Genomic DNA, 26,717 nt, shown 5'->3' with positions numbered 1-26,717 from the left:
GTCGAGAATTAAGACATTATAATATTTGGAACATATGCAACATGCTGGAAAAGGTGGTTATCTTTGGGGAGGGAAAAAGGGGGGCAGGAAATTAGAGTGGGAAGAAAGGGTGTCTTTTCATGCTTACACTGTATTCTTATTTGTGGTCATGTTGTCACTTAACCAATATTCATAGCACATTGAAACTTTTGTTTTATTTTACTTGTACTTTATCCAATCTGTAAGAATTAGTGTAAATTTCATTGTCTCTCCAACATGAGCCTTGCCAACGATAATGATAAGTAACATTCCCCCTTATTGGGTTAAAGGAATCTTAATAATAATAATAATAATAATACAGCCAATTTGAGCACCTATTAAGTGCCAGACTCTCTGCTAAGCAGTTTATACAGTATATTAATTTAATGCTTCAATTTTGTGAAAAGATATTGTTACCCCCACTTTACAGATGAGAAAATGGAGAGTCAGAGGGAGTTGAGAGTCGGCAGCCTGGTTGACGTCCCTCAGCAAGAAAGGGAGGAGCCATTCTTGGAGCCCAGATGGTTTCTACCCTGAACAGCAGCCTCTTGGCCTCACACAGTGCAGGGGCTGCAGAAGCAATCCAGTGTCCGCTTCCAAAACCCCACTCTTAGGGGCTGTTCTGGAAACGGGCCTTAGTCCTTTTCTCAAGGCAGTGGGAAAGAGTCACGTTTGTTTTCACGTGGTGGGAAAATACATTCTGTTGCCAATCCTCAGGCCTGTTGCTACTGAGCTTATGTTCTTTGATTCCAGCCATACACATACCCGACTTTGAGATGGTTCCCTAAATGCACCTTGAATCTTGACTTTTCGCTCCTACTGTGGGCATGTCTCCATTTCTACTGTAAGCCGTCTGAGGGTGGGGAGTTTATAACTTTTCTTTGCAACCTTTCCTAGGGATATAACCTCCTTCCTGGTAAGTGTCTCCCCTGTTGCACGCCTGTCCCTGCCTTCTGATCAGCCCCTCCCTGGGCAGCAGGGTCCCCTGACATTTGTGGGTAGGCCGTGCTTCCTAAGCACGCGTGTTGCACCGTGCACAGGCCTTGCTCATGTTAGGTGCCCGAGGACTGGACACACTATAGGTAACTCATCCTGGCCCTGTGAGGAGACCCCACTGCATGTCTTGGTGTCCGGGAGACCTGTAGACCCAAGCGTCGTTTTCTCACTGGGACTTTTGCTGACAGTGCAAATAAGTTGCTTCTAAAACAGAAGGATGATACCCAGGACTATTGCCCTCCTGTGGCGAGGACCTAGCCTTGACAGGCTTCTGAGATAGTGTACTTTATGCTGCTGTTGTCCCTCAGGCCCTTCATGCAGACGCCTTCTCAGGAGAGTGGGTTTTATTCCCTGGAGCCGTCCTTTACAGCCACCTGGGTGGTAGCGTTTGGCTGGGGAGAAGCAGGAAACTATCAGGAGACGCTTATGATGCCGGATTAGATTGTTTAAAGGGACTCCAGCTAATATGAATGATCTAGGAGCCTGGTGGTGGAATGCAAGGGTGGGGGTGGCTAACAGCTAGGGACAGCCTTTCTCTCTGTAGGTTTCCTGGCAGTTTCCCCACTACCAAAGGGGTGTGTCCAAGTTGCCCGAGAGTGCCCTGGATTGACAGACTTGCTCTGATGCTTTCTTTGCCCAAACAGGCCTCGTAGTAGGAGGCCCTGCTAAACTGATGCCCTCGCACAAGGAACCCCCCAGCTGCATTCTTCTAAAAGCACACTCTGCCCTCTTTGGTGGGGCTTCTCTCTATTTTAGAGGGGCTACACACTCTGAATCTGCAGTCAGACACATCTGGGTATGATTTCCAACTTGGCACCTACCCACTGTGTGACTTAACGGCATGTGGTTTAACCTCTCTGAGCCTCAGTTTATCTCATCTATAAAATGGGGTAATGATAATATCTGCATTATACCATATTATTATGTGAAAATATGATATAAAGTTTTAATATATTATTTTTAAAGTATTTAATGCCGTTATAATGAGTTATGTATAAAATATTATAATATATAACACTATTATAATACTACCTATACATCATATATTAACATTATAATATAACCTAATATAATAGCCTATCTTAGTGTTATTATGAGACTTTGATTATGTAGGCAAAGTGCTTAGCTTAGTCGCTGACATATCAAATAACTTAATCACTATTAATTATTGTGATCGTCATTTTCTGTGAACTGAACCTTTATTCAGCATGTTCTGGTATATGTTGTTGCTTTGGAAACAGTGAAGCTCATCACATAGTTAGGAAAGCAAAGCCCAATTATAACCCAGGAGGGGAGATAATTTTTTTTTTTTTTTTTTTTTTTTAAGGGAGAAATGTCTTTTCTGAAGAACTTAGACCAGCATGTTACTTAATAGAGAAGGATATTAAATCTAAGTAACCACCCACGTGTTCTCTGTTTGTCTTGAGATGTGATTAGCTGGGGGTTTTATTGTTGTATGTGTGGGTGAGGAGGGTGAGGAGGAGAAAGGGGCTGGATAGAAAGACATGTAAGTGAGGGCTCCCATCTGTTTTGGTGAGTTGTCCCAGCTCTTCTGTGTCAATCCTGCTCCCCTGTTTGAAGTCTGTTCTTGGAGCCAGGATTTGGGGTGGTGGGTAGGTGGCACCGTGCTGACATCTGTTGAGAATTTATCAGTGACAGAACTGGAGTTAGAGCCCTCATTTCCTCTTGACTCTAAGTGCTGGGCATTATTTTTCCTGTTCTACACATAAGAATATGAAAACTCAAGTGATTAAGCCTCATGCTCAGTGTCACACAGCTAAGAAAACACCATGACATTTGAGATCAGATTTCCTCTATGTGATGATAGCCAAGTCATTTAATATCCTTAGGCCTCTGTTTTCTTATCAAATGGGTGCAATAATGAACCCTAGCTCACAGTGTGAATCAATGAGATGGACTACGTGAAGTATTAGCATCTCTGTTTTAAGTACTCAATACCGGTTAGCTGCTGCCATTATGAAAATTACCTTGGATTGTGTTTAGCTCTTTTGTATGGTGGAGCCAATCAAAGTTTTTACTCAGGCCTGAGACACCGCAAGGCCGGCATAGTGGTCAAGACAAGTGTTCTGCCTTGCATCGCTGCTGATTATGGCAGAGAGGTCAAAGGAACACTGTGACTGTTGTGTAAAAAAACTAACAACCCCCTTTTGACACATCAGTGACTAAAACCTCAAGGAAAGTCCAAGGTGGACCTTTTCCAGGGATGCTTTTCAGGGAGGTGGTACTTCAAGCAAACATGAAATTTGAATATCCAGATTGACAGATGCTACATTTTGGGGAGGAATAATTTACCGACGTTGTAAAAGGTATCCCTACAAAGTATGTTGGCAGCTACAAGATTGGACTGACTTTACAAGACAGTAAACTGTCCAGCCACATTGCCACGTCTTTCCTTCCCTGTACTGGTTGGTTGCCTGCCCCGTGTACTGACTTGACTTGAAGTTGCCTCCATCATGTTATGAGGAGATTGATTCATGTGAAGCAATTCATAGGTGAGGAAACCAGTTTTGACTTGTTAGGCAGTGGCTACATGTCCTGTTGATTGTCCCTTTAAAAGTCTGGAGCTCAAGTGTGCCCAGTGTGGAGGTGCTGGGGCTCCCCAGCGTGTGTGCAACAGGGGAGAGTTCCAGGCTGAGCCGAAGCTATAAACATCACCTGATGGTACCCATTTGGGAATTGCTTGTGTGTGAGAAATAAAGATCAAGATTGGGAGTTTGGTCTGGCTTGTTGATTGTATCCAGGTTGAATTTTTGATTTTCTTTTAAGGGTGAGGGGTTGACTATTTTAAGGGACTCTGGCGTTGTCCTCCTGGGGAGCGGGGAGGGAGTTTGGAGTGAATTTGGCTGCTCAAGATTGAAGAGCTGTAGAAAACTCCAGCGGCCTTCTATGCCTGGGCCATTTCTCCAAGCAACTCTGTTTTTGATAAAGCTGCATCTGAAGTCGATGATTTCCTCTAAATACCTAACCAATGAATAACGAACATATTGCCCTTTTTTTCTCCTCTTCTAGGCCTAAACGGCAGCGGCAGAACAACTTTTCCATGTTTCCTTCTCCGAAAGCCTGGAATTTCAGAGGGGTAAGTGTTTTCTCTGCATATGTCGTATTCTGGATGCTCCAGAGAGGGTACAGTCGGGATTGCTTTATTAATAAAAGTCTCCACCAAGAAAGCTCTGTGCTTCACCACTTGGGGAAGTCATATTTACATCAGTGGGTGTGGTTTAATTAAAAAATATTAGTGGCCCAATAAGTGTCTGCTGATGTTCGCTTGCCATGTAGGTCTTGGGCTACTGGAAGCATCTTGCGAAGAAGTCCAGAGGTGTCAAGGTTGTTGAGGTGGGCATGTGGCCATTTTCTTGGGAACATGGAGGGAACCAGTGCACAAGGAAGGAAAAAATAATTCAGAAATACATAGTCTGTTAATACCTAGATTTATGACTTTATGGGGAGCTTTGTTTCCCAGAACAAGAAATCTGTAAGCTTTAAACAGATTTTTAAAGGGAACCGTAAAATTCTCCAATTACAAAGTCATAGATATTTAGAGGTGCAGAAAGGGTCAGATCTAACCTCCTTCTGATGCAAAATTTTCTTCCTTAACTTAATAACGGTAATAATAATAATAGTCAAAGTGTATGGAGGTCCTACTGTGTGCTAAAATGAATAATAGCTCTGACCTCAGGGACAAGACCCTTGCATGTGTAAAGAATGCTCTGAGCTCTGTTTCACCAAGACTTTGCACGTGCTGTTCCTTCTGCCCAGAACACTGTCCCCCACTGCCTAACACCCCACTCCTATGCACACTGCTGCTGGCCCACCCACCTCATCCATTGGGTCTAAACCTTGACATCACCTCCTGTGGGAAGCCGTCGTGAGCATCCCCCTGAGTCTGAGCTAGAGCTCCCTCCTATGGACTCCTGCACTTTCTTTTCGTTGTTAAAATAAGATTGTTAGTTAGCACTTACTGAAATTTAAGATTGGAAGCTCCAAGCATCAGGTGTGTAGAGACCTTGTCACTCTCTCTTGTTCACTGCTACATCCCTGAGCCTAGCACAGAGCCTGGCACATACATGCTTAATTAATTTGTTGAATGAATGAATGAATGAATCTCTCACATCCATCAGACACAAAATCCACTTCAGATTGTGTTTCAAGTTCAACTCTTTAGTTTTTTCAGCACTGTTTTTACTTGTTAATTCATCTTTAATAGTCTATACAGATCTCGGTCATTTTCCCCAGGTCTTATTCAAATAAATACTATCAAGCATGGCTCTATTTTAGCTAAGTTTACAATATGCTTCTCACCAAGTATAAAGAGAAACGTGTTGATGTCTTAAGTAGATGTGTATGTCTTACTGAATTTAAGTCATACACCTCTTAAATTGTTTATGGCTTTGCGGATAAAACCCCCACTTCTAAAAGGGTGGTCAGTTGGATGATCATTACCATTAAGTGAAAAAGAACTTGTGTGGTCACCTAACTTGGGGCACACTGAATGCACCAAATAAAATATGTCCGCTGCTGCAGGACTTCTCAGAGCCTTGTATGCATTGGTGCCCATGGAGGCTACATTAATGAGAGTTGATGGAGCATTTCCCAGTCATTGACCATAAACCATTTGTTGACAAAATAGTTTGCCACACTTTGGAGTGGTTGACATTTATAGTCAGTTTTGAACTATAGATAAATTGGCTCTCCTGTGAGCAAACTGGCTTTTAGAAGGCATTTATTTTCTCTCCCCCTCTGCCCTCCCTTCAGTGTACCCTACCCTTCCTCTGATTCAACAGTGGTCACTAGCCAATATTGGGGTACATCTAGGGTAACTACCACCCAAGTTTGCCCAAGACTGTCCTGGTTTTAGCACTGAATGTCCCATGTCTTGGGAAACTCTGTAGTGCCTGGCAGACTGGGACAATTTATTGCCCTACCTATGGCTGGGAGACCTCTTCAACTGTTTCCCTTTCAAAAGTGTTTTATAGATTTTGAGCACTATGGTTTATAGAACTTGCTGCTAAGAAGGAACCTATTAGATACATGCTTGATTGAAGTGATCCTACGCAATGGTAACAATTAAAGTTAGTAATTCACCACAGGAGAACAAACTAACTGGCCCTGGCTACTTGTAACTAAATAGGTGACAGACTTTAATGCATTGTTGACTTCAGCTTCATATCAGAACCTCAGATTCTTAGCCTGCTCTTAAGATTTTCCCACGTAGTTAAAAGTATTGAAGTGACTAGAGTCTGTTAGGTGGTTAGGTCAATTGTGGTGTTTACCTTGGTGTCTTGTCCTTACTTTGATTTCTTCTGGCCCCTGGGGGTGAAGTTAGACAAACTGACATCAAGATATACCAGAGGTTAGATGGATTGGGGCCTTGGTCAATTGCCAGATTCCTCTGTGTCCAAATCGATCTCTCTCCACGTTGGAACATAATCCTTCATGACATGGGGGTGGAAAGGAACCCAATCAAGTTGGAACACTCTCACTCCACCCCGGGCATGCTTTGTAGCAGCTATTATGGTAATTGCAACTGAAGAACGAGAAGGATGCAGAATGCCAGGATGAAGACATTTGAGGCATTCTCCAGCTGAAACATTTTCTATAATGAAATGAGACTTCCAGGCCTATTGGACTAAGCTGTGCATGTGTCCTTGGTCAGGACAAGCTTTTTGTGAATACTTTGTTTTCTTCTTTATTGAAAAAGGAGAGGTTTAGAATCTCTGCTAGCAAATTTCATATATTTATATATATATATATATCAGAGAAAACCATTATAAGCATTTGGAACTCCATTCCTTTTTAGGTTGTAAAGAAGAAGCTTCTTGTGTTAGTTCAGCAAGGTCATGGGCATTTGTGGATTTGGGGATGAGGTGGGGAGAAGAGGTGATGGGAGAAGGCAAGAGTAGCAGCAACCACATTGCTCTAGAACGGAAGTGAAGAGGAAGACACAGGAGGGCTAAGGAAAGAGCAGGGACGGCACTAGGGGAGGAGAGGAATGGTCGGTGGCTTAAGGTGTAGACATTTTGAGGAAAGAGTTTCAAAATAATTTTAAGAGAAGTCTTTCTGAGTGAACTGTATTGTCACTGCCTCCTCATCTCCCCTGGAAACATTCCCTGCAGATGTGCATTACTGCTCAAGGCATTAAGAGTCGCATTTGTGGTTTTCCTTTTTTTGGCTGGCGTTTTTGGCTATGGAAAGGCTCAGGAAGGGTTGGTGACAATTGACTGACATATCCCTTACACCTACCCAGTGGCTTAGCCCTTTGATGAGTTGTCATTGGTATTAACTGCATGTTGTGTCCATTGGTTCTCGGGCTTGTCTAAGGATACAGAGGCCCTAGGTGTCACCCTCCCTCCAGGACTCCCCCACCCTCCTGGGCAAGGGGTGGTGCTGTGCCTGTCTCTCACCAGACCCATGGGTGCTGCATATACATTCACAGAGGGAAGCAGTTATGGTGGGAACATTAAGAGTAAAACCAGAACAGAATGGGGGTTGTGGGGGGGAATAAGAAGGTGGGAGCCTGAGAGAGGTGGGACCCTGGCGGGTGTCTCGCTCTGAGACAGCTCCTCTGTCAGGTGCTCGTTGCACATCTGGTCCCCATCTGCTTGGGGCAGTGCTGAGCTCAGAATTTCCATCCTTCCTTGTGAAAATATTTGCTATAGCTCCTCCAGTTAGCTGAGGGCGGGGGGTGTGAGGCTGATTCAGGGAGGAAACTCACCCTAGAAATGTGAAAATCTCAGGAGCACAACTTCTGCCACTGCCTATTAGTTAACTAGGAAATATTTAGCAAGATCCACTGTGTGCAAGGTTTTGTATTAGGTGTCAGAACTGAGGTTTCAGTTAAATATCAACCAAATTTCAGGGCCATGATCCTTTTGTCTGTTTCTCCAGTGCCTGGAATTCACTCTTGCCTAGGCCATTTGGGAAGAAATTTCTAGACTCTGGGGCTTTGCAAAGGACTTTGGACATTGTAGACCCAACCTTTTAATTTTTTCAGGTGACAAAAACAAGGCCTAGTGTATTAGTCAGGACTCTTTTGCTCACAAGTGATAAAAATTCAATTAAAACTAGGTCAAGTGGAAAGGGGAATTGATTGGTTCATGTGACTGAGTGACACAGAGTTGGGTAGGCTTCTGGTATATTGATATTTCGGGATACTCTCTCTCTCAGCTTTGTCAGTCTTGGGGTGTTGGTCTTATTTTTTGCCTACTGAATGTGGACTTTTTTGGAGGGCAAGGATGACCACAAACAGCCACATTTTCTTAGAGAAAAGAGAGAAGTTTTCATTTCCAGGGTCCACATGTGAAACCCCAGTGCTCTGATTGCCCTGGCCTGGGTGACATAACTATACCCTGGCCAGTCACTGTGGTCAAGAGGATTGGACAGGCCTTGGTCATGTGCTCCCTCTGAGGGAGCTCGGTGAACAGGGTTTGGGGACCGACTGCTCCCTTAGAGCCATTTCCTTGAGGTGGGGAAGGGCATTTGCTCCGAGGAAGAGTTTGCTACTGTAACGGAAAGGGAGTCGGGTACCTAGACAGACAGGAGATGATGGTGATGGCTCCTAGGGCCACTCAGGATGGAGAAATCAGGACTGGAAACTGGTCTTCAGACAGTGCTCCTTTGCCTTCTCCACGCGGCCGGACACATCCCCGGCTCTGTGTTTGGAAGGAAGTTGGGAAAGCCTCAGTATAGCGAAATGTTTCTTAATGGTTCAGAGACTGAAAGGCTCTGCAATTCATAACTCAGTAGAATGGCAGAGTCTCTGATACCCAGAACACAACCGACATGTCAGTGTTTATTGTCGCCTTACCATGTCCCCTCTGCAGAACAAGGCAGCACAGCTTTGTCTCCCAACCTTAGTTTGTCCATTGACCTCCATTTATTGAACATTGGCTCCAAGCAAGGGTATGGCAGTACTGTGTGACAGATAGTATTTATTCCCATTTCAGAGAGGAGGAAACTGAGCTCCACATCAGCTAACTTGCCTAGAATCATAACCGTAGTAAGTGGCAGAGCCAGCATTTGAAACCAGGACCATCTACCCCCAGGATATTAGGGCATATTGCCTCTTTAAAACACGGCTGATGACACACACCTTTCTTCAAAGGAGGTTAGACATGAAGATCTTTTTAAAAGTGCTAGAAACAAGGGAGTACTCTATGGTAAACTTTTTACCATCTAAAATCCTTTTTAACTTCCTCCTAACTCCCTTGAACTTTATTTGTAAAGTTCTGATCTTCTCCACTATATTTGTGAAAAAGTAATTTGTTACCCCATTTTGTATCAGTAGTTATGAAAACAATAGTAATAGCTCTGTTAATCCCAGGTACTAACCCCTAAAATTCTCTTCGGTTATACCAGGCACTGTGTTGAGTGTTTTATGCATATATTATTTGCCAGAACAATCCCAAGAGGAAGATGTTAGTTGAACCTCATCCTCGTTTGACAGATGAGGAGATAGAGGATGTTAGTTTTCTATTGCTGCATAACAAATGAACCCAATTTTAGCAACTTGAGACAACACCCATTTATTAGCACACTGGTCTGTAGGTCAGAAGTTTGGACATGGCATGACCGAGTTCTCTGTTCAGGGTCTCAAGAGACTGAAATCAAGATGTTAGATGGGGTGGGGTCTCATCTATGGCTCAAGTACCTCTTCCAAGCTTATTCAGGTTATTGGAAGAATTTAGTTTCTTGTGGTTGTAGAACTGAGGTCCCCGTTTCTTTATAGATTGTCAGCTAGGGGTCACTCTTAGTGGCTTCTCTTAGGTCCTTCACATGTTGCTCCCTCTATCTTCAAAGCCAGCAACAGAGAAACTCCCTCACACCAAATATCTCTTAAGCTTCACATCTCTCTGATCTGAGGAAGAGCCCAGTTTCTTTTAAGGTCTCAGCAGATTAAATTAGGCTTACCCAGATCATCTTCTGTTGATTATCTAAAAGTCAATGATTAGTAACGTAATCATGGGGATGATATAACATGACGTCCTCAGATTCTGCCTGTACTCAAGAAGGGGACTATACAAGGTATGTACACTAGGGGTAGGGATTTTGGGGACCATCTTAGAATTCTGCCCACTGTCCAGAGGTTTAAAAGTAGAGCAGCTTCCTTGTGGGTCACATGATGAGTAAGTGGTGGAGCTGGGATTCGAACCTGAACTTACCTCATTCCAAACCCATGTTCTTTGCCAGTACCTTTGAGGAACTTCTCTTTAGTATGAAATTACTTGCAAGTGGGGAAAATATTTGCGACATTCACCTGATACCAAACTCCCTAAAATATAAAGGACTCTTGCAAAGCAATAACATACATTTGAAAACTCGATAGGTAAATAGTTGAAGGATCTGACTAGGAGGTCTGACAATTAAGTTCGCAAACTTGTTGCAACAATGTTGCTAACCTTTTTTGATATCAGAGGGAGTATACATTATGAATTTGCATTAACTGGACAAACTGTTAACCAAGTTTACTATTTGGAAGTGCTGAAAAGGTTGCGTGAAAAAGTTAGACGAAAACAACCTGAACTTTTTGCCAACAATTCATGGCTCTTGCATCACAACAATACACCAGCTCACATGGCACCATGAGGGAGTTTTTAGCCAGTAAATAAATAACTGTGTTGGAACTCCCTCCCTACTCACTTGACCTGGCCCCCAATGACTTCTTTCTTTTCCTGAAGATAAAGGAAATATTGAAAAGAAGACATTTTGATGAAATTCAGGACATCAAGGGTAATACGACGACAGCTCTGATGGCCATTCTAGAAAGAATTCCAAAATTGCTTTGAAGGGTGGACTAGGCACTGGCTTCGGTGCATAGCTTCCTGGGGGTACTTTGAAGGTGACCGTAGTGATATTCAGCAATGAGGTATGTAGCACTTTTTCTAGGATGAGTTCGTGAATTTAATTGTCCTCCACTATAGGCAGCACACAAGGGAAAGTACATATGACCAGTAAACAAAGTCAAATTGTTCATTCTAACTCATAGTTTTAAAACATTTTTAAATTTCAAAAGTAATTTAAAAGACCAATGCTATAATAATATATTTCATTTATTTAGCTCTTTCAATATGTTAGCTACTGTTTCCAGGGGTTTGTATGTCATCACACCTCCCAACAACCCTATTAGGTAGATACTATTATTATGTCCAGTTTCCAGATGGACAAACTGAGGCCCAGAACTTTAATTACATGTCCCTAAGGTCCCACCGCAATAAAGGTGTTGATCTAGCTTTTGAATCCAGGCAGTCTGGCTTCAGAGCCTGTGATCCCAGCCATGTGATTGCTGAATGAATGCAAATGATGCAGAAGCATATAATGTAAAACACATATATAAATATAAATATATACACACACACACGTATATGTTGAAACAAGTAAGCAAAGAAAAGCAAATGAAAACAAAACTGAAACAATCCCCTTTTGTAGGAAGATGATATATTAATATACACACAGAAAAATGTCTGGGGGAATATCACTGTTGACTGACAACTGGGTGTTGGTGAGTCCCAGGGAACTGTTGCTGTGTTAGTTATATATTTTTGGTAATGTCCGAATTTTTTAGAGAGAGTATATAATGCTTTTATAATTAGCAAAAACAGCAAAACTTGTAATAATGAAAAACGAGCTCCTTCCACAATCAAAACAAGAGGAGGCTCATTTCCAAATTTTCTGGAGCTTAGAGAACATCAGAGTGCATCACTGAGCATGGGTTGTGGCAAAACATCTGGGGACTGGTAAAATCAGGGGCACGGAAGAGGCCAGCACCTGCTGTGGTGGGCTGCAAGGCATTTGTCCCCACCCTGTCTACTGTGCTCCCCACCTCCCCGAGAGTCTAGAGACTGCCTCCATGCATTCTTAGGGTGGGGAGCTTTCCTGTCCCCTGCTCCTGGACAGCCCAAACTCTGAGTTTGGTGAACAGACCTTGGCAGTTATAACAAAACTTAAGTTAAAAAATAAATAAATAAATAAATAAATAAATAAATAAATAAAAATCAGTAAGAGGAAAAAAAAAAAACTTAAGTAGTGAAAAAGCACATGATTTGGGGTGACAATGCCGACTGGAAACTTCAGACAAGACACATTTCAGAGCATCAAATCCCCTGCAAAATGGGGACAACAATGCCATCTTCTTCAAATATGAGACTTGCTTATCATGTGTGTAAAGTGATCTGAACATGCCTCCATGTAATTAAGTGTGCAGAAAATATTAACTCCTTATAACTACGGTTCTCTTCTACCTAAAATGACTGTTTTCTATGTGCAGAAAATATTAACTCCTTATAACTACAGTTCTCTTCTAGTTGAAATGACTGTTTTCTAAATATGTGTACCTAATAGATGCCTTTCCCATGTGAGGTGCCCCCTCAAAAGGAAACTGACTACCTCTGGTTTCCGCTGAGTCCTCTTGTCTCATTTCCCTTCGGGCAGTAGAGAGGCCAGCCTGCGAGTCGATGCTAACACCTGTGAGAAAAAGCCCATTATTTTTGGTGTCACCTTTAGTCTGCTGACACCAAAAATATGCCAGGCACATTGAAGCTCATATTTAGATTCAAAAGCAGTTTCTTTTTTTAGTCACATGTGAGGTCTCTGGGGACATAGTGGCTTGTATGTCAGCTATGCAATTTCTGCACTTTTGAGGCAGAATTTATAGATGCCTTTGTTTATTTTATGCAATAATCAATCTCATTGTTCCCTTTTTGTTCCAGAGTTACGCAGAGTAAAATGTGCTTTTGACTTTGGTCTTTTGGGTTAGTTAGAAAATCTTTTTGCAAGTGATAAAAACTCAACTCAACTTGGTTTAAGCAAGGAGAGTTTTTAAAATCACAGAAGTCGAGGTAATATCTCAGGGAATGCACCAGGGCCTCAGAAGGCCCTGGATCCAGCCACCAGGAGCCCATAAAGGTTATTGACTCTTTGTTATTTGCTACATTTTTTCTGCTGACTGACTCCCTCCATTTCTCCATACTGTGGAAATGCAGCCATCTTCAGAGAGACAGTCTTTTCTGTCTCTGAGCCAAAATTATTAGGGAAGAATATTGATTGGTCCAGTTGGGATCAGATGGATACTCCTGACCAATCAGCAATGGCCATAGAATAGAGTTCTGCCATACCATTATGGTGGCCCCTTTGGTAACAACCGTAGTAGCAGAGGAGAAGGGCAGTTTCTAGAAGAAGGGGAGAGGCACTAGGCAGATACAAACTATTCTTGTCTATAAAAGTCTTCCCCATCTCTCGTACCATAGTAAAGGGTAATCATCCTAATTCCCAGGGTCTGACTCTTAGGTGGACAAAACTCATGAACTCTCCTCTTCCATGTTTGGTTAGAAGCAGTTGATTTAGTTATTGATATATTTTTTCAACCCTTACAGTCTGGTCTGTGAGCGTGAATAGACTGCTTATAAGATATAAATATAATAGTCCTCTGGATTAGTCAATTGAATATCAGATCCTGGAAAATTGCATTCTGAAATGGCTGAAGCCAGTTCTATAATATTGGGAAGTATTGAAGCTTAGTCAGGGTTTTAAATAGAAGGTGACCCAAGAATCAGTCTTAGTATTGCTTTGTGGTTTGTCACATCTTTTACTTTTCATGGAGTTTTTAATTTTTCATTTAAATCAAATTTCGCCTTTATTACACTAACAATATCATGGCAGCGATCGTGTCACCTCCAAAAGGCCCTATGCTATTTGACGACATGGGAGGGTATGGTGATGGTGAGAATCCAGGGGATGCACCCATTCGGAAAATTCCTTTTCTGAAACTGAAGCTTCCCTCTCAGTTTTCCTTTTCCCCTCCATGTTAGATTATACTCTCTCTTTTCTGTTCATGTCAGAAACTGGGCCGGACATTGAAGCCTCTTGCTTGGGGGTTGGTGAAGGTCCTGTCACTGACTTTTCTTCTCTCCCATCAGCTTTTTCCTCTTCACAGATAATGTGACTCATTTAATTGATTAGACTGGGTTTAGCTCATTGTTACTTTAAATAGCACCCTCCCCCTTAAATGCTCGCATCACACTATCTGTTAGACCAATTGAAACACACAGCGAGAAGCAAGGGGGAAAAGATGGGGTAACAACATGCAGAGAGGATGCAGGTGGTACGGAAAGATCCCACCTGAACCCCGGGCTTCACAACGCCAATATATCTGGCATTGGCTTTCCCCACTGATGATGGGGTTGGAATGATGAGAGTTGAAGTTCAAGCAAGAGGCCCACAGACTGAAGGTGCCCTGGGCCAATGACACACACTTGCTTTATCAAAAAGACTCAAGGACTAGTATAGCTCGTCAACAGCTGCAGTTAGTCAATTAGCTGGATGAACAGCTGGCTAATTTCTATTTCATTTGTGTTTCTTGGGTAGAGGACACGTGGCACCAAAATAGATGTCCCCAGTGAGTAGCCAAATTAAGGCCTCATGTATTAATATATTAAGTGTCCTATATATTCTGTGCCTCTGTGTACTTAGTACCTCATAAGTCTCATACATATTTAGTGCATAACAAACAGTTAGTAACCAGGGACCTCATGAATATTAGTATCTTTTGCTCCTTCCACCCTTTCCTATATTTGGTTAGCATACACATGTTCTATTTAGTAATCACTTATTTATACTTAACATGACTTAAAATATTTCTGTTATCGAAGATGAGTAATTCTTACAAATGTATTCATCTTCCATAATTGAAATAAATATTCTCTAAAAGCAAATGCTCATTGCAACTTGATTGCATAGAGCCCATTTTTTAAATGGACTGCCCTGTGTAAGCCTGATGATGGAAATCCTTTTCTTACTTGATTTTTGGGCCTCCCACATTTGTCGTCCCCTACCTAGGCTCTCTCCTGCCATCTAACTCCTAAAATCTCTATGAACACAGCTCCCAGACCAGCCTTTTCGTGCGTGATTCTGACTGCTGACTTCCACGGGGTACTGGTCATGAAACCAGCTGGGTTACTGCTGTAGCAGCAGCATGAGCCACCAGTATACTGACCTGGTTAATACACGTTCAGGGAGGAAGAAACATTCCGTTCAAAATGCTGCTAATGCACGATGTGTTTTTGTATCTTCAGGGCTGACTCGACTTAACATCCATTTAGGAAAAGAAAGGGGGAATGAGGCTGATTACTTTTTTAGGAACAGATGAGGATTCATTTAAAATCATAGTTCTGATTTAAGGAAGGTACAATGGAATTATATCAGATATGCATTTCACTTATGCAGATTCAACTAAACCTGCTCTTTGAAAAGGGAGTAGGGAGAGAAGTTATGATTGCTCTTCCCTCTGTTGATTTTCATGGGGTGATGGTGACGCTAGACCTTGACATGGGCTTTTTGTGCAGCGTGCCCCCTAAAAACACACAACAGCTTCATGTGGGCCAAACTGAAGATGTAGGTACAGTGTTTGCTTTAGCAATGGAGGAGGAACTATGGAGTGTGGTTTATTGAGAGAAGGGATGTCAGGCTTCACCTTGTGTCTTTGTAAGGGGTTTCCATGATTATTATCTTTACTATGTGTGCTATTTTTTCAACTTTTTATTATGAAAAATTTCAAACAGAGAAAGTTGAAAGATAAGTGCAATGAACATCCACCATGCAGAATCAATAATTGCTAACATTTTGCTTTACCTATTTATCCATCACTAGCTGTTTATATAATTGGGCTTTATTTTACTAACTCATTTCAAAGTAATACAATTACAGATATCATGACCCTTTACTTCTGAGTACTTCAGTATATATGTCCTAAGAATAAGGATATTTTCCTGAATTGCCAAACATAAAATTATTATGACACCTAAGAAAGTTACCAATAATCCCCCAACATTCAGTCTATATTCATATTTCCCCCTATCAGCTTTTATAGTTGGTTCCCTCCAAAACCATTCATGGGCATGCATTGCATCTGGTTGGATTTTTTATTTGTTTTTATCCAATTGAGGACCACAGTTTAATTTTGTTTGTGTGGTTTTCTTAGTTTTTATTTTATTTTTTTATTCTCAAATACAACCCCATCCCTCCTTTTTTCCTTTTTTCTTTTTTTTTCAGATGACATTGACTTTTTGAAAAGATCAGATGAGTTGCTTATGGAATGTCTTACATTTGAATTTATCTGATTGCTTCCCTATGATGTCATTAACTTGCTCCTCTGTTCTTTGTATTTCTTATCAACTGGTAATTTCAGCCTAAAGATTTGATTTGTTTCACGTTAAACACTGGGGCAGGAAAACATCTAAGAGATGCCGGCTACTTGCATTCCATTGAGGGACACACAGCGGTGGGTTGTTTTTAATGGTGCTAACTTGCTGTACAGGATAGATGCTGAGGCGAGCCCTACCTCTGAGTGAGGAATGACTCCACTGTAGATTCCTTAGTGGATATTTTAGACGGAGCTCTTGGCAAAGAGCAGGCAGGCACTTGCTCCCGTTAGCTCAAAGGGAGCTAGTTAATGAGAACATGCAGTTACAGAAACTCAGGATTTCTCTTTGTGCGTTGGTTTCATTCTTTCTCTCTCTGCGTTCACCTGCTGATGTGTAGGTCCTGCTCCCTGTATCCTCTCCTCGCACATGGCATTGTTGGGCTACTCGTGATGCCAGCTGTGACTCAAACTGACATGACGTTTCAGCAGCTTCCTCTCCCACAGCTCACGAGACAGGCTCAGTTGCCCCATCCCCAAATCCCTAAGAAAACTCAGATGGCCTCAGCTCTTCTTTCTTGTGCTGGACCTCACAAGTGGTGGGCAGGCTGCTGGCCAGCTCTTAGAAGGGCTTCCATCTCCCTCGGTTCAGTCATATGTGGCCAGAGAGTCAGGGTCACATGGAGCTGCCATTCACCAGCTTGGGCAAGTGACTAACCTCACCGAGACTCAGATTCCCCATCTGAAAAATGTGTCTAGCTCATAGGGTTCTTATGAGGATTAAATTAAATAATCTATATTGAGCATTTAGCATTGGGTGTATGACATGCTAAGTGCTCAATAGATACTTTCCCCCCTGCTGCTACTACTATTGTTATCTTATGTTCACTGAGCAGAAATGGTGGGCAACACTGGGGAAAGCAGAGCAAATTTCCTGGAAAGAGAATGTGGGGAGGATACCCCAAAACATTTCCAGTATTGTAGAAAAACCTTCCACTTATCTAATATTTTTCCATGTTATGGAATGATCAGTTCAGGACGTGGGTTATGGGAGACGGAGCCTTTGTTCTTTGCACGCATATACCATGAAATAACAAAGACATATTGGATGTTTATGGGAATATGCATTAATTTAGAGGGAGGAAAGAAATTTTCTTGTGTAAAAAGCTATTAAATAAATCTTGAATGTAGTCTGGATATATTCTTGAACATTCTAATGTATTCCTTTTGCTAGGTGTTGACTTATGGTAATTGAAATCTTATGCATCTCGTGAAGTTTGGCAGTGGGTTCAGGTCTGGATTTATTTTGCTTGCATCTCTCTGCACTGGGCGTCTCTCCGTACTGTCACAGACTGGTACATCGAACTGGCTGTTCTTGGCTTCTTAACTACAAGCACCTTAGTTGCCCAATGAAAACATCCAACAAATGACTACATTCTTCTCATGTTTGTGGTTTTGATTGCATTTTTATATGTGGGAAAGTTTAACATCTTGTTTTGAGTGATAAAAGAAGATGATTTTGATAGCGAAGGAACATTTGAAATCATTGACCTCGGCAGGTTTGTCTAAGGATTGGAAATTTTTCAAAGTGGTGTTTTTCTCCTACAGAATTTTTCAGCCTTTCAAAAAGTGGTAGCTTGGAATGCTGGTGAGGGTGCAGTAGGACGGACGCTCTCACAGGTGTTCAGTGGGATTGTTACTTGATGGGATTGAAACTACTTGTGTAGTAATAATTGCACTTCTAGGAATCTATCCTGTCGAAGTCACCAGACATGTGGATTAAGATTTATACACAGAGATGCTTAGTGCAGCAATCATTGTAATGATAGAAGAAAATGGAAAAAGTCTAAATGTCCAATAATGTGGGACAGTTGGTATAAATTGTGTCTTATTCATGTGAGTACCTGGTATGCAGCCATAAGGGGATGTTGGAAAAGTGTGCTAATTCAGGGGAAATTTGTATTGTTAATGTTTTTAAAATCAGGAAATAAAATTGTATCTACAGTAATGATCTGCCTATGAACAAAATTCATTTAAGAGGACTGAAAGTAAATATGCCAAATATGAATAATGATTTCCTCTCAATAAGTGAGGCTATAAGTGACATTTTTCTTTGTTTTGTTTTAACTTTTCCAAGTTTCTACAGGGTGTTTGCATACATAATTTTTATAATCAAGGGGAAGAAAAATTGAGGTGAGGAGACAAATATTTGAACTGAAAATTTGAAGTGGAGTTTTAGGATTTAGGGTTTCAGAATAAAAATCACCCCCAACAGGCAACAGGAATAAATCTAAGTCAGAAATTCAATGAATTGGCCTAAATCCCATGGTTACTTAAGACGGAATTTTAAAATAAGGTACCTGTTTGTGGAGGAGTTTCAAATGAGAGAACTTGGTAAAGATGAACTTGGAGGAATTTTGTCTTCCTTTCCTAACAACAACAAAAAAATCCATAAATCTTACTTGGATGCTTGAGAGGGGAGGAAAACACGTTTATAAGAACGAATCCTGTGTACTCAGCCAAAGGAGAAATCACAGCTCTAAAACCATCATCCCCAAAAGAGTTAATTTTCCAAAGAATTAATAGATAACTCAATTGCGTCTTACTGAGTTGGGGTACATTATTTTTATGGGTTCTGGACGATAGGTTGGGATAATTCTTTGGAATATCACTTTGGGAAAATTAGAGAAAAATACCTAATGTTGCAGTCTGTGTGTTCCTCCTCACAGGTTTAATTTATTATTGAAACTCAGAGCCCTGTAGATTGCAAACTTGGCGTAGGAATTTTGGTGTCAAAAAGATACTTTGCTTTTTAAAAATACTCTCCACCCCCAAGTATGTTTCCCATCGTGTAATTAAAATCGAATGTGTTTTTCTTGGGGCAGACCTTTGCCAGGCATCAATAAGTTTACCACCAAATTCTAAAACTTCTCAAGGGAGGAAAAAACTTGAGTTTTAGACTGGAATAGTCTTTTCAAGTCTAAAGAATTGGTACAGATGGACAAGATTTGCTGTTCTTGAAACATAATAAAGCTTCCCGTTGCCTATTCTGATGGTCTTGATGTCATGTCTTTTTTTTTCCTTTTTTTAAAAAACTCATCTCATTATCCAGAGTGACTAAGAGGCCCTGCATATGTGCCACTAAAATACTTGTTCTCGATTTGCTCTTCCTTTTCTCTCAACACCCGTTGCTCAGGAAGTGACTGCTCCATCGTGTTTCATTAGTCATTCTGATGTAGTTCATTAAATCCCCTCCATTGAGTGCAGCTCCTACGTGACATCATCTCTCTACTTTAATCAATGTCCATTTCCTTTAACTTGTCCACTTGCATTTTTTTCCCTATTGTAGGGTTTTGGTTTCGAGATGAATGTTGCCTACTAAATATATCTCTTATGTGTAATTTTATGTTATCTAGTGGTATGGAACTTCTTTACTGAATTAAGAAATATTTCTGTTACACAACTCAAAGGTCAAATGTCAAAAAGTGCAGTGGACAAGAATAGGAAAGAAAATCCCTACTGTGAGGTAGTAAACAGACAATGCAAATAAATCAATTAATTTGGTTTTAGTAGTTCTAGTTACTTATTTCAAAGATCTGTGTCTATGTGTGTGTTTCCGGAAGAAGCATAAAGTTGGTTTTCTGGGTGTTCTCCACTCAGCTTCCTTTTGTTTCTTATACTTGACACTGGTTTTATTTCTAGAAGAACTCAATCTCAAAAGTCTCTAGTTTACCAACAGGAGTAGATAAAAACATTTTCACCTGTTGTTAGTTGTGTTTATTTAAACAAACTTATGCAGCTATTGTTGCTTACAGCCACTGGGCTCATTTCTGTTGGCCTGGCTGTGTTTATGTTGGCAATGGTGAGGAGATGCTATCAGCAATTCATTGTGTACTGTTTGCACAATAGGACAGGGCATCCAGCTCCAGTCAGTCTAAAAAAAATATGTGTTGGATTAGTTGAATGATTTTATTAAGGTGCCTGTCTGGTTGGGAAGGGGCAACCTGTGACTGATGAGGCAGTGCTCAGGTCCCGGAGAGGCTCAATGCTCCATGCTATTGATTATACAGTAGTTTCCAAACAGAGCTCTGTTTGAAATATGTTGAATCTATCCTTAAGAGAAGCATCAGGGAAAGATAACGCTGGTGAAGGCAGTATACTCAGCTACGTTGTCCTTGAATGCTGCTGGTCCTTTGAACCTCAGAGGATCCAGGGCTATTCTAGAAACTTTGGCCAAGACAGTTACAAAATAGTCATGGGGATGTAAAGTACAGCATAAGAAAGATAGTCAACAATATGGTAATAACTATATATGGTGTCAGGTGGGTACTAGACTTATAGGGGGGATCACCTCGTATGTTACATAAATGTCTAACCACTGTCCTGTACACCTGAAAGTAATATAATATTGAATGCTAACTGTAATTGAAAAAAAGCAAAAAATAAAAAAGGCAAAGAAACTTTGGCCAAGGGAAGATCTGTTGGATTTTTTCCTAGTTAATAGCATCTAAGCAAGGTTTTCTTTCAAGAGCAATCATCCTATTAACCACCAAGGGGATAACTTGGAAACAAGAACTTTAAAGATACACAGTGTTTGAGTTTACTTTGAAGTCACCACTTGACATATGACTGTGGAAACATAGGGGATAACCATCTTTTTCAGTCTACTTAAGCCACTAAAATGTTTCCTAGCAAAGGTTCTCAAAGTGTGATCCATGGGTCAGTAACAGCAACAGCATCTGGGAGCTTGTTAGAAATGCAGAATCTCAGGGCCTACCTCAGACCTGAATCAAAATCTGTATTTTATCAAGCTTCCTAGGTGATTTGTGGTACATTAAAGTTTAAGAGACTCTGATTTTTAGGGCAGTCCACTTTCAGCTTACAGATACACTCAATTCAGTAGAGGTTTCATGTGAAAGTCTTCAGTCAGGATTTGAGGTGATAGATATTGACATGTGGTTTGTCCTTTTCCTCTAGTAAAAGAAAGTAGGGCTATGGTGGATTCCAGTTATCAGTACCCAGGACGTTAGCCGCTTGGAACCCAAATTATGAGTACAAATCCCTCTGATTCAGGTATCGTAAAAGAGGCCACAGGCAGTATTGAAAATCCTGGTATATCCACCCCCACAACCCTCTCCACACCCTCCTTCCCATCTGGGAGCACACAAATCATAGAATTCTTTGTCCATGCAGAGATCTTGCTGGAATTCTTTCTGTGATTCAGAGGATGTATTTTTTTTCTTATGATGTGCACATAGTAGGACTTTTGCTGATCTCGCGGTTGTCCTGTGTTGGCCCAGGCAGCAAGGCCACCCCACCCTGAGATGTGACTCATAAGCAAGACAGCAACTTGTGATAAAGGAGGGAAGGGTGTCCATTCCGCCTCCCACCAAGGCCCGTGTATTATATAATGCATTTCCTGCCTTTAATTATTTACCGGTCTTGCCGTGCCCGTCCACTGTCCGGGCTGCTGTTTTCTTTGTTCTGTGACAGAGGAATTTGACCTCTTGGGGGTTTAAAAATCCCACTCAGCCCTGGCCCTTTCTCAGCATGGTTTTTCTTCAGGTGGCAGTTTGCTGGGGGCAGAGGCATATTTTCCAAACCCCACTGTGGCTAAGTTCGACCATGTCTTCATTTCGAGAGAGATTTGGGTAGAGGCTAAGCTGATTACAGGGCTCAAGTGAGGCCCTGAGCACATTTCAGATTTGGAATGCAAATTGTTGTCTGCAATAATTATGGTTTGTGCTACAGTCCTGCTCGGCCCCCGTGGTCATTATCCCGGTGCAGAATAAGCAGCTTTGTGCTTTTAGAGTGGGAGGTAATGAGGGGGAGAGGGGCACTTGAGGGACATTAAGGGGTGTTTTCAGAGACTGTCTCCAAGTCTGAGTGGGAGTAGGACAGACCCAGAAGTGTAATGGGGTGCCACAGACAAGCTCTGTGACCGTGGACTAGGAACTCAACCTCTCTGAGCCTGTGTCCTCCGGACCTTGCCTTGGAGGGGTTGTCATGGTGATGAGATGGCGATGATGTGATAGGACACTTGGCACAGTGCCTGGTGCATAGTAGGTGCTCAACAAGGGGGAGTTTCACTGCCTAGCAATTACCATAAAGGCAGAGATCTGCAATGGGAAAACACCCTTCTTAAGGGTAACTCCTGTGCACTGATTAGTTACCCCTTTCGTCCTGCAGAGGAGCTGTGGTGCATCTTTCTCATGCTTCATGGGTCTGCAGAATCGAGGGCGGGCTTAGAGTGCTGGCACCAGTCAGATTTCCTGGGTGTCAATCTAGCTGGGTGCCCTTTGGTGATTTAATTAATGGCTCTGAGACATGGGTTTTCTCATATGTAAAATGGACATCATAATTGTATGCGATTCACAGGGTTGTAGGAAGATTATGTGTGAAAACGCATATAAAATTGAGCGCCAGTGCTTAGCACAAACTACGAAGCGGGTGCTATTGTTACCTCCTTTGCAGAGATGAAGAAATCAAGGCTGTAAGGGCAAAGTGACTTTCCCCGGCCTGGGGCTCCTATGCGGTGGGGCCCAGACGCTGGCCCAGCAAATTGGCTCTGCAAGTCTACATTAGTGTCGCCTGGGGTGGTCAGAAATCACTGCACAAGTGCTGCGCAGCCACCCACTCCTGGGGCGCCTCTCCTCAAACCCCTAATTTCTGTTGACAAATTCTTTCTTAAATTGGGTTAAAATAGATCGTAATACTGTCGTTCTGTTACTATATTATATAATGTTGCTTGTTATATGATATTTAAAAATATAAGTATATTAGATATCATAATAAATGTTATATGTAATAATGATAGCAGCAACAGCTATTTGCATAGATTTGCATTCCTATTGGAAATGTCCTAGCCATTGTCAGTACTTATAATTGCTTTTTTGCTGTCCCACATGGGAGCTTACTGTCCATGATTTTGCTGCAAAATTCATTATCTTATATAGACTCCAGGAAGCTGCTATTGTCACATATCATGTGACAGGCATTGTTCTAAGTGACTTAGTAGATCCTCACAAAGACCTGTGTGACGATTAACAGGGTTGTAGGAAGATTATGTTATTATCTCCCTTAAATAGATGATGAAACTAAGACACAGCGAAGTTAAGAAAATTGCCAGAGGTCACATCATAACTGATAGCACGGGGATTTAAATCCAGGTTGCTTGGCTCAGAATTCCTATTCCTAACTCCTGTGCTAAACTGACCTCTCCACTCGGCTACAAACTTAGCATATCATTTCTGAGGGCCTGTTACTATGTGCTGGTCTCACCTATCCTCGGGGGTCTTCCTGGGGACTCCTCCCATAGCCCCCAGATGCTCATTCAACACAGGAGGCCTTTTGTGCCTCAACTTGGTATATTCTTTAAAAAAAAAAAAAAATCAGCCTTTCATTTTAATGATGACACAACCCAGAAGTGAGGTTCTTGTTATCGCACTGGGGGAATCTGGACAGAGGTGATTGGAGTTGTAAAGTCAAGTAGCGGGGGAATTCCTTCTTTTCTCCATAAATTATCGACGTGAGAGCTCTGTGTAATTTCACATTACAGGAGGGAATAGTTGTGCTTAACTCCCATTGGAAGGGCAAATTGATCTCACTTCTCATTTAGCAAGGAGAGAGAGTTGGGATGCATAGATGTGGAATTTTTGTTATTGTTGTTATAATTCCTGGCCTTTAACTGATGTATTTAAAAGACATAAGAAATAGGGTACCAGAACATCTCACCAGTATTATATAACCATTGCCTCTGTTCCTGCCAAAAAGGATTGCTATCTGGTCATGTGTCTGTTCTTGCTGAACACCTTGCTCTGGTCCCCCAGTTTCTACAGTGTAGAGTTGGAATTCCCACCTTGGCTCCAACCTTCTCATCTCCCGGCCTTCCCACCCTGTCCCTTCCACAGACCCCTTGAACATCTCCTCGCTTCCCAAATGGGCCATGCTGTTCCCCACTTCTCTGCTCTGCTCTACCCCCCCACCCCTCAGCCAGGCAACTCCAACACATCCCCAACTACCTGCTTGAATGGCACTCTCACTGGGCAGATCTGAGAATTGTCACTGGCTGCTTCCTCTGTGTTCCCAGTGCTGCAAGGCTATGGCACATGGCAGGTTGAGCAGAAAGCATTGTTTGCAGGTCTGTGACCCTCTGGCCTGTGAGGTCCTCTGTGGTATTTTCGTTTGCTGAACACTTTGAGCACAGAGCTGGGTACTTTTCTGTTGAATGAAAGACCACTGCCTCATCTTTACACGTGCCTGGCTGCATTCCTTCCTTCAGGAGGGTCCGTGGACAGTAGCTGGAACACCAGGTGGGAAATGTGGAACTCCAGGCTGTAGGCTCTGTGAGAGCCGGTCCTGTCCTGTGGCCCCAGAGCCTGCACCGTGGGTGATGTTCACTCGGTCGCTGTCAGACTCCTGCCTCAACAAGCACTGTGGTAATGAGCCCACGCTGCAGGTGTAGGTTCAAATCCCTAGAGCACTGTGGCCAAACTTGGCACCTTGGACAACTTCCTGGCTACTCAGTCTGCCCTCACTGCTGCCTCTGAGCGCTGCCGTCATCCTCATCAGAACGGAGTCTGCGGTGTCCCTGCGGTTTTGCATGCCAGCTTCTGATGCCAAATCTGGGGTGGGAGTATCTGAATGGTGGAACCTCGCTCACACTCTTGTGCCCAAGCTGCAAGGGAGGCTGGGAAAGTGCTATTCTCATTTCCTTTGGTGGAATGTGGGCTCTGGTTCATGAATTTGAGCTTCCCCAAATTTAGGACGGGGGTTGAGCTGCAGAGTATCCAGAAGGTGATAAATGTCCCTCACAGAGACACATGCAGTGACTCGTGAAGTCACTTGGCCTTGGCAACATTCATCTAATAGGTGGTGGTACTTGAAGAAAGATCTGATTGCTTTTCCTCTTTGACAATGATTAAAAAATATATAGTGCCAAATTTTGAAGCAACTATTTCTCAATCTGTTAAGAGGATAGGAACTCTTTTAAAATTAGTTTAGTTTGTGCAGGTGTGTGGGGTAGCATGTTTCTTCCATGTTTATCACAGATTTGTATCCCTGTTGGAAATGCCCTAGCCATTGTCAGGGCTTATAATTAATTACTTCTTGTTATGGCCACATGGGGCTTATTGTCCAAGATTTTGCTGCAAAGTTTACTGTTTATTTTATACCGTCTCCAGGAAGCTGCATACGGAAATCTCTGAGTGTTACCAGGAAGTCTGACTTAAAGGGACAGCCTCCAGGGCAGAGCCCTTACTGGAGAAGGCACTAAGCTTCCAACCAGAATCAGCTTTCATCCGGTGGGAGCTGGAAACATTTTCTGAGTATTCTTCTGCTTGGTTTGCTGGTTTCTAGTGTTTTGCTGATTCCTTTCTGAATGAAAAGTGGCAATACAGTATTTATTCTTCAAGTACATATGGATATGCACCAAACAAACAAACAAAAAAAACACTTGCACTGTTGTGTAGGCAGAAGAATGCTCTGAGTCATAGGTACACACACACTTTTCAATCTCTTGGTATTTTCTTGGGGGTATTTTCATAAAAGTTTTGAACTTTTTAGATGGACATGGGTTTCAAGGAAGTCAGCATTGTAACAGGTGAAAAATAAATAGGACTTAAGTTTTAACCTCCTTCCTATTTTTTTCCCTATTGGAAGGAAGAGGGGAAATGGGAAATTGCAGATTTCCATTGCCTTTTTCTTATTAGATGCCCCATTGACAGCTCTCATTCAAATCAGAGTTAAAAAAACAAAAAACTATTTCAGATTTGGTACCAACTTTTCAATTTGCTAAGAGGAAAATTTGAACTAATGTCCATTATTACACCAAAAAACTTTCTTTTCTGCTTGAAAAAAAACAAGTAAAGACATTATTACTGTGCTTTTGACTTTCAAAAAATACTTTATTATGGAAAAATTTAAACTTACACAAAAATAGAAAGAATAATATAATGACCATCAAAGTCCCACCATCTTTTGTTCTGCTTTAACACACATCTATCAATTAGATTCCTATGGTCTCCTCTACGACTGTGTGAGGAATAATGATTCCATTATTCCTGTTTTATAGATGAGGAAACTAAGGGTCAGGAAGTTAAGAAGTGACTTACCAGGTCATTCAACTAGTAAATGCCAGAGCCCAAAATTACAGAGCTCCCATATTAATTTACTATTCATTATTTCAGTCAGCCAGTTAGCTGTTCCCAGAAATTATCCTGGTAGAGATGCCTGTAGTCAAAATAAAGATGAGAAAATGATTAATAAAATGATTTCTGCTTTAATACATATTTTAACTCAGGAAATCATTTTGTCAAGAGTTGATTTGTGATATAAGCTAATTACTTTTTAAAATCCTGAGTATTCAACTGTTGGGCATACCACCCCCCTCATATTCAGATTTTCTAATTCTAATAAATTTTGACAGTAAGTCTCATTTCCAGGTAAGGATGCTCTTGGGTTGATAGATATCAACTAATCAGTTATTAAACCTTTCTTTTCCCCTAGGAATTGGGCAGAGGTCAGCCACCCATTAGAGTTTCACTTTTAACTGACA

At 41.8% G+C, this 26,717-nt stretch overlaps 1 protein-coding gene across 1 annotated transcript in view; it reads left to right on the top strand.

The window, feature by feature from the left end:
• Nucleotides 1-26,717, top strand: part of ARHGEF3 (Rho guanine nucleotide exchange factor 3) — a 295,300-nt gene that overhangs the window by 107,075 nt on the left and 161,508 nt on the right. Inside the window, exon 3 of the mRNA XM_019724204.2 lies at nucleotides 4,045-4,111. Coding sequence (XP_019579763.2) covers nucleotides 4,045-4,111 — 67 coding nt within the window. The remainder of the gene's footprint in view (nucleotides 1-4,044; nucleotides 4,112-26,717) is intronic.

The sequence above is a fragment of the Rhinolophus sinicus genome, linkage group LG10 (assembly GCF_036562045.2).
Source record: "Rhinolophus sinicus isolate RSC01 linkage group LG10, ASM3656204v1, whole genome shotgun sequence".
Classification (NCBI taxonomy): domain Eukaryota; kingdom Metazoa; phylum Chordata; class Mammalia; order Chiroptera; family Rhinolophidae; genus Rhinolophus; species Rhinolophus sinicus.
This window is presented reverse-complemented; position numbering and strand designations above follow the sequence as displayed.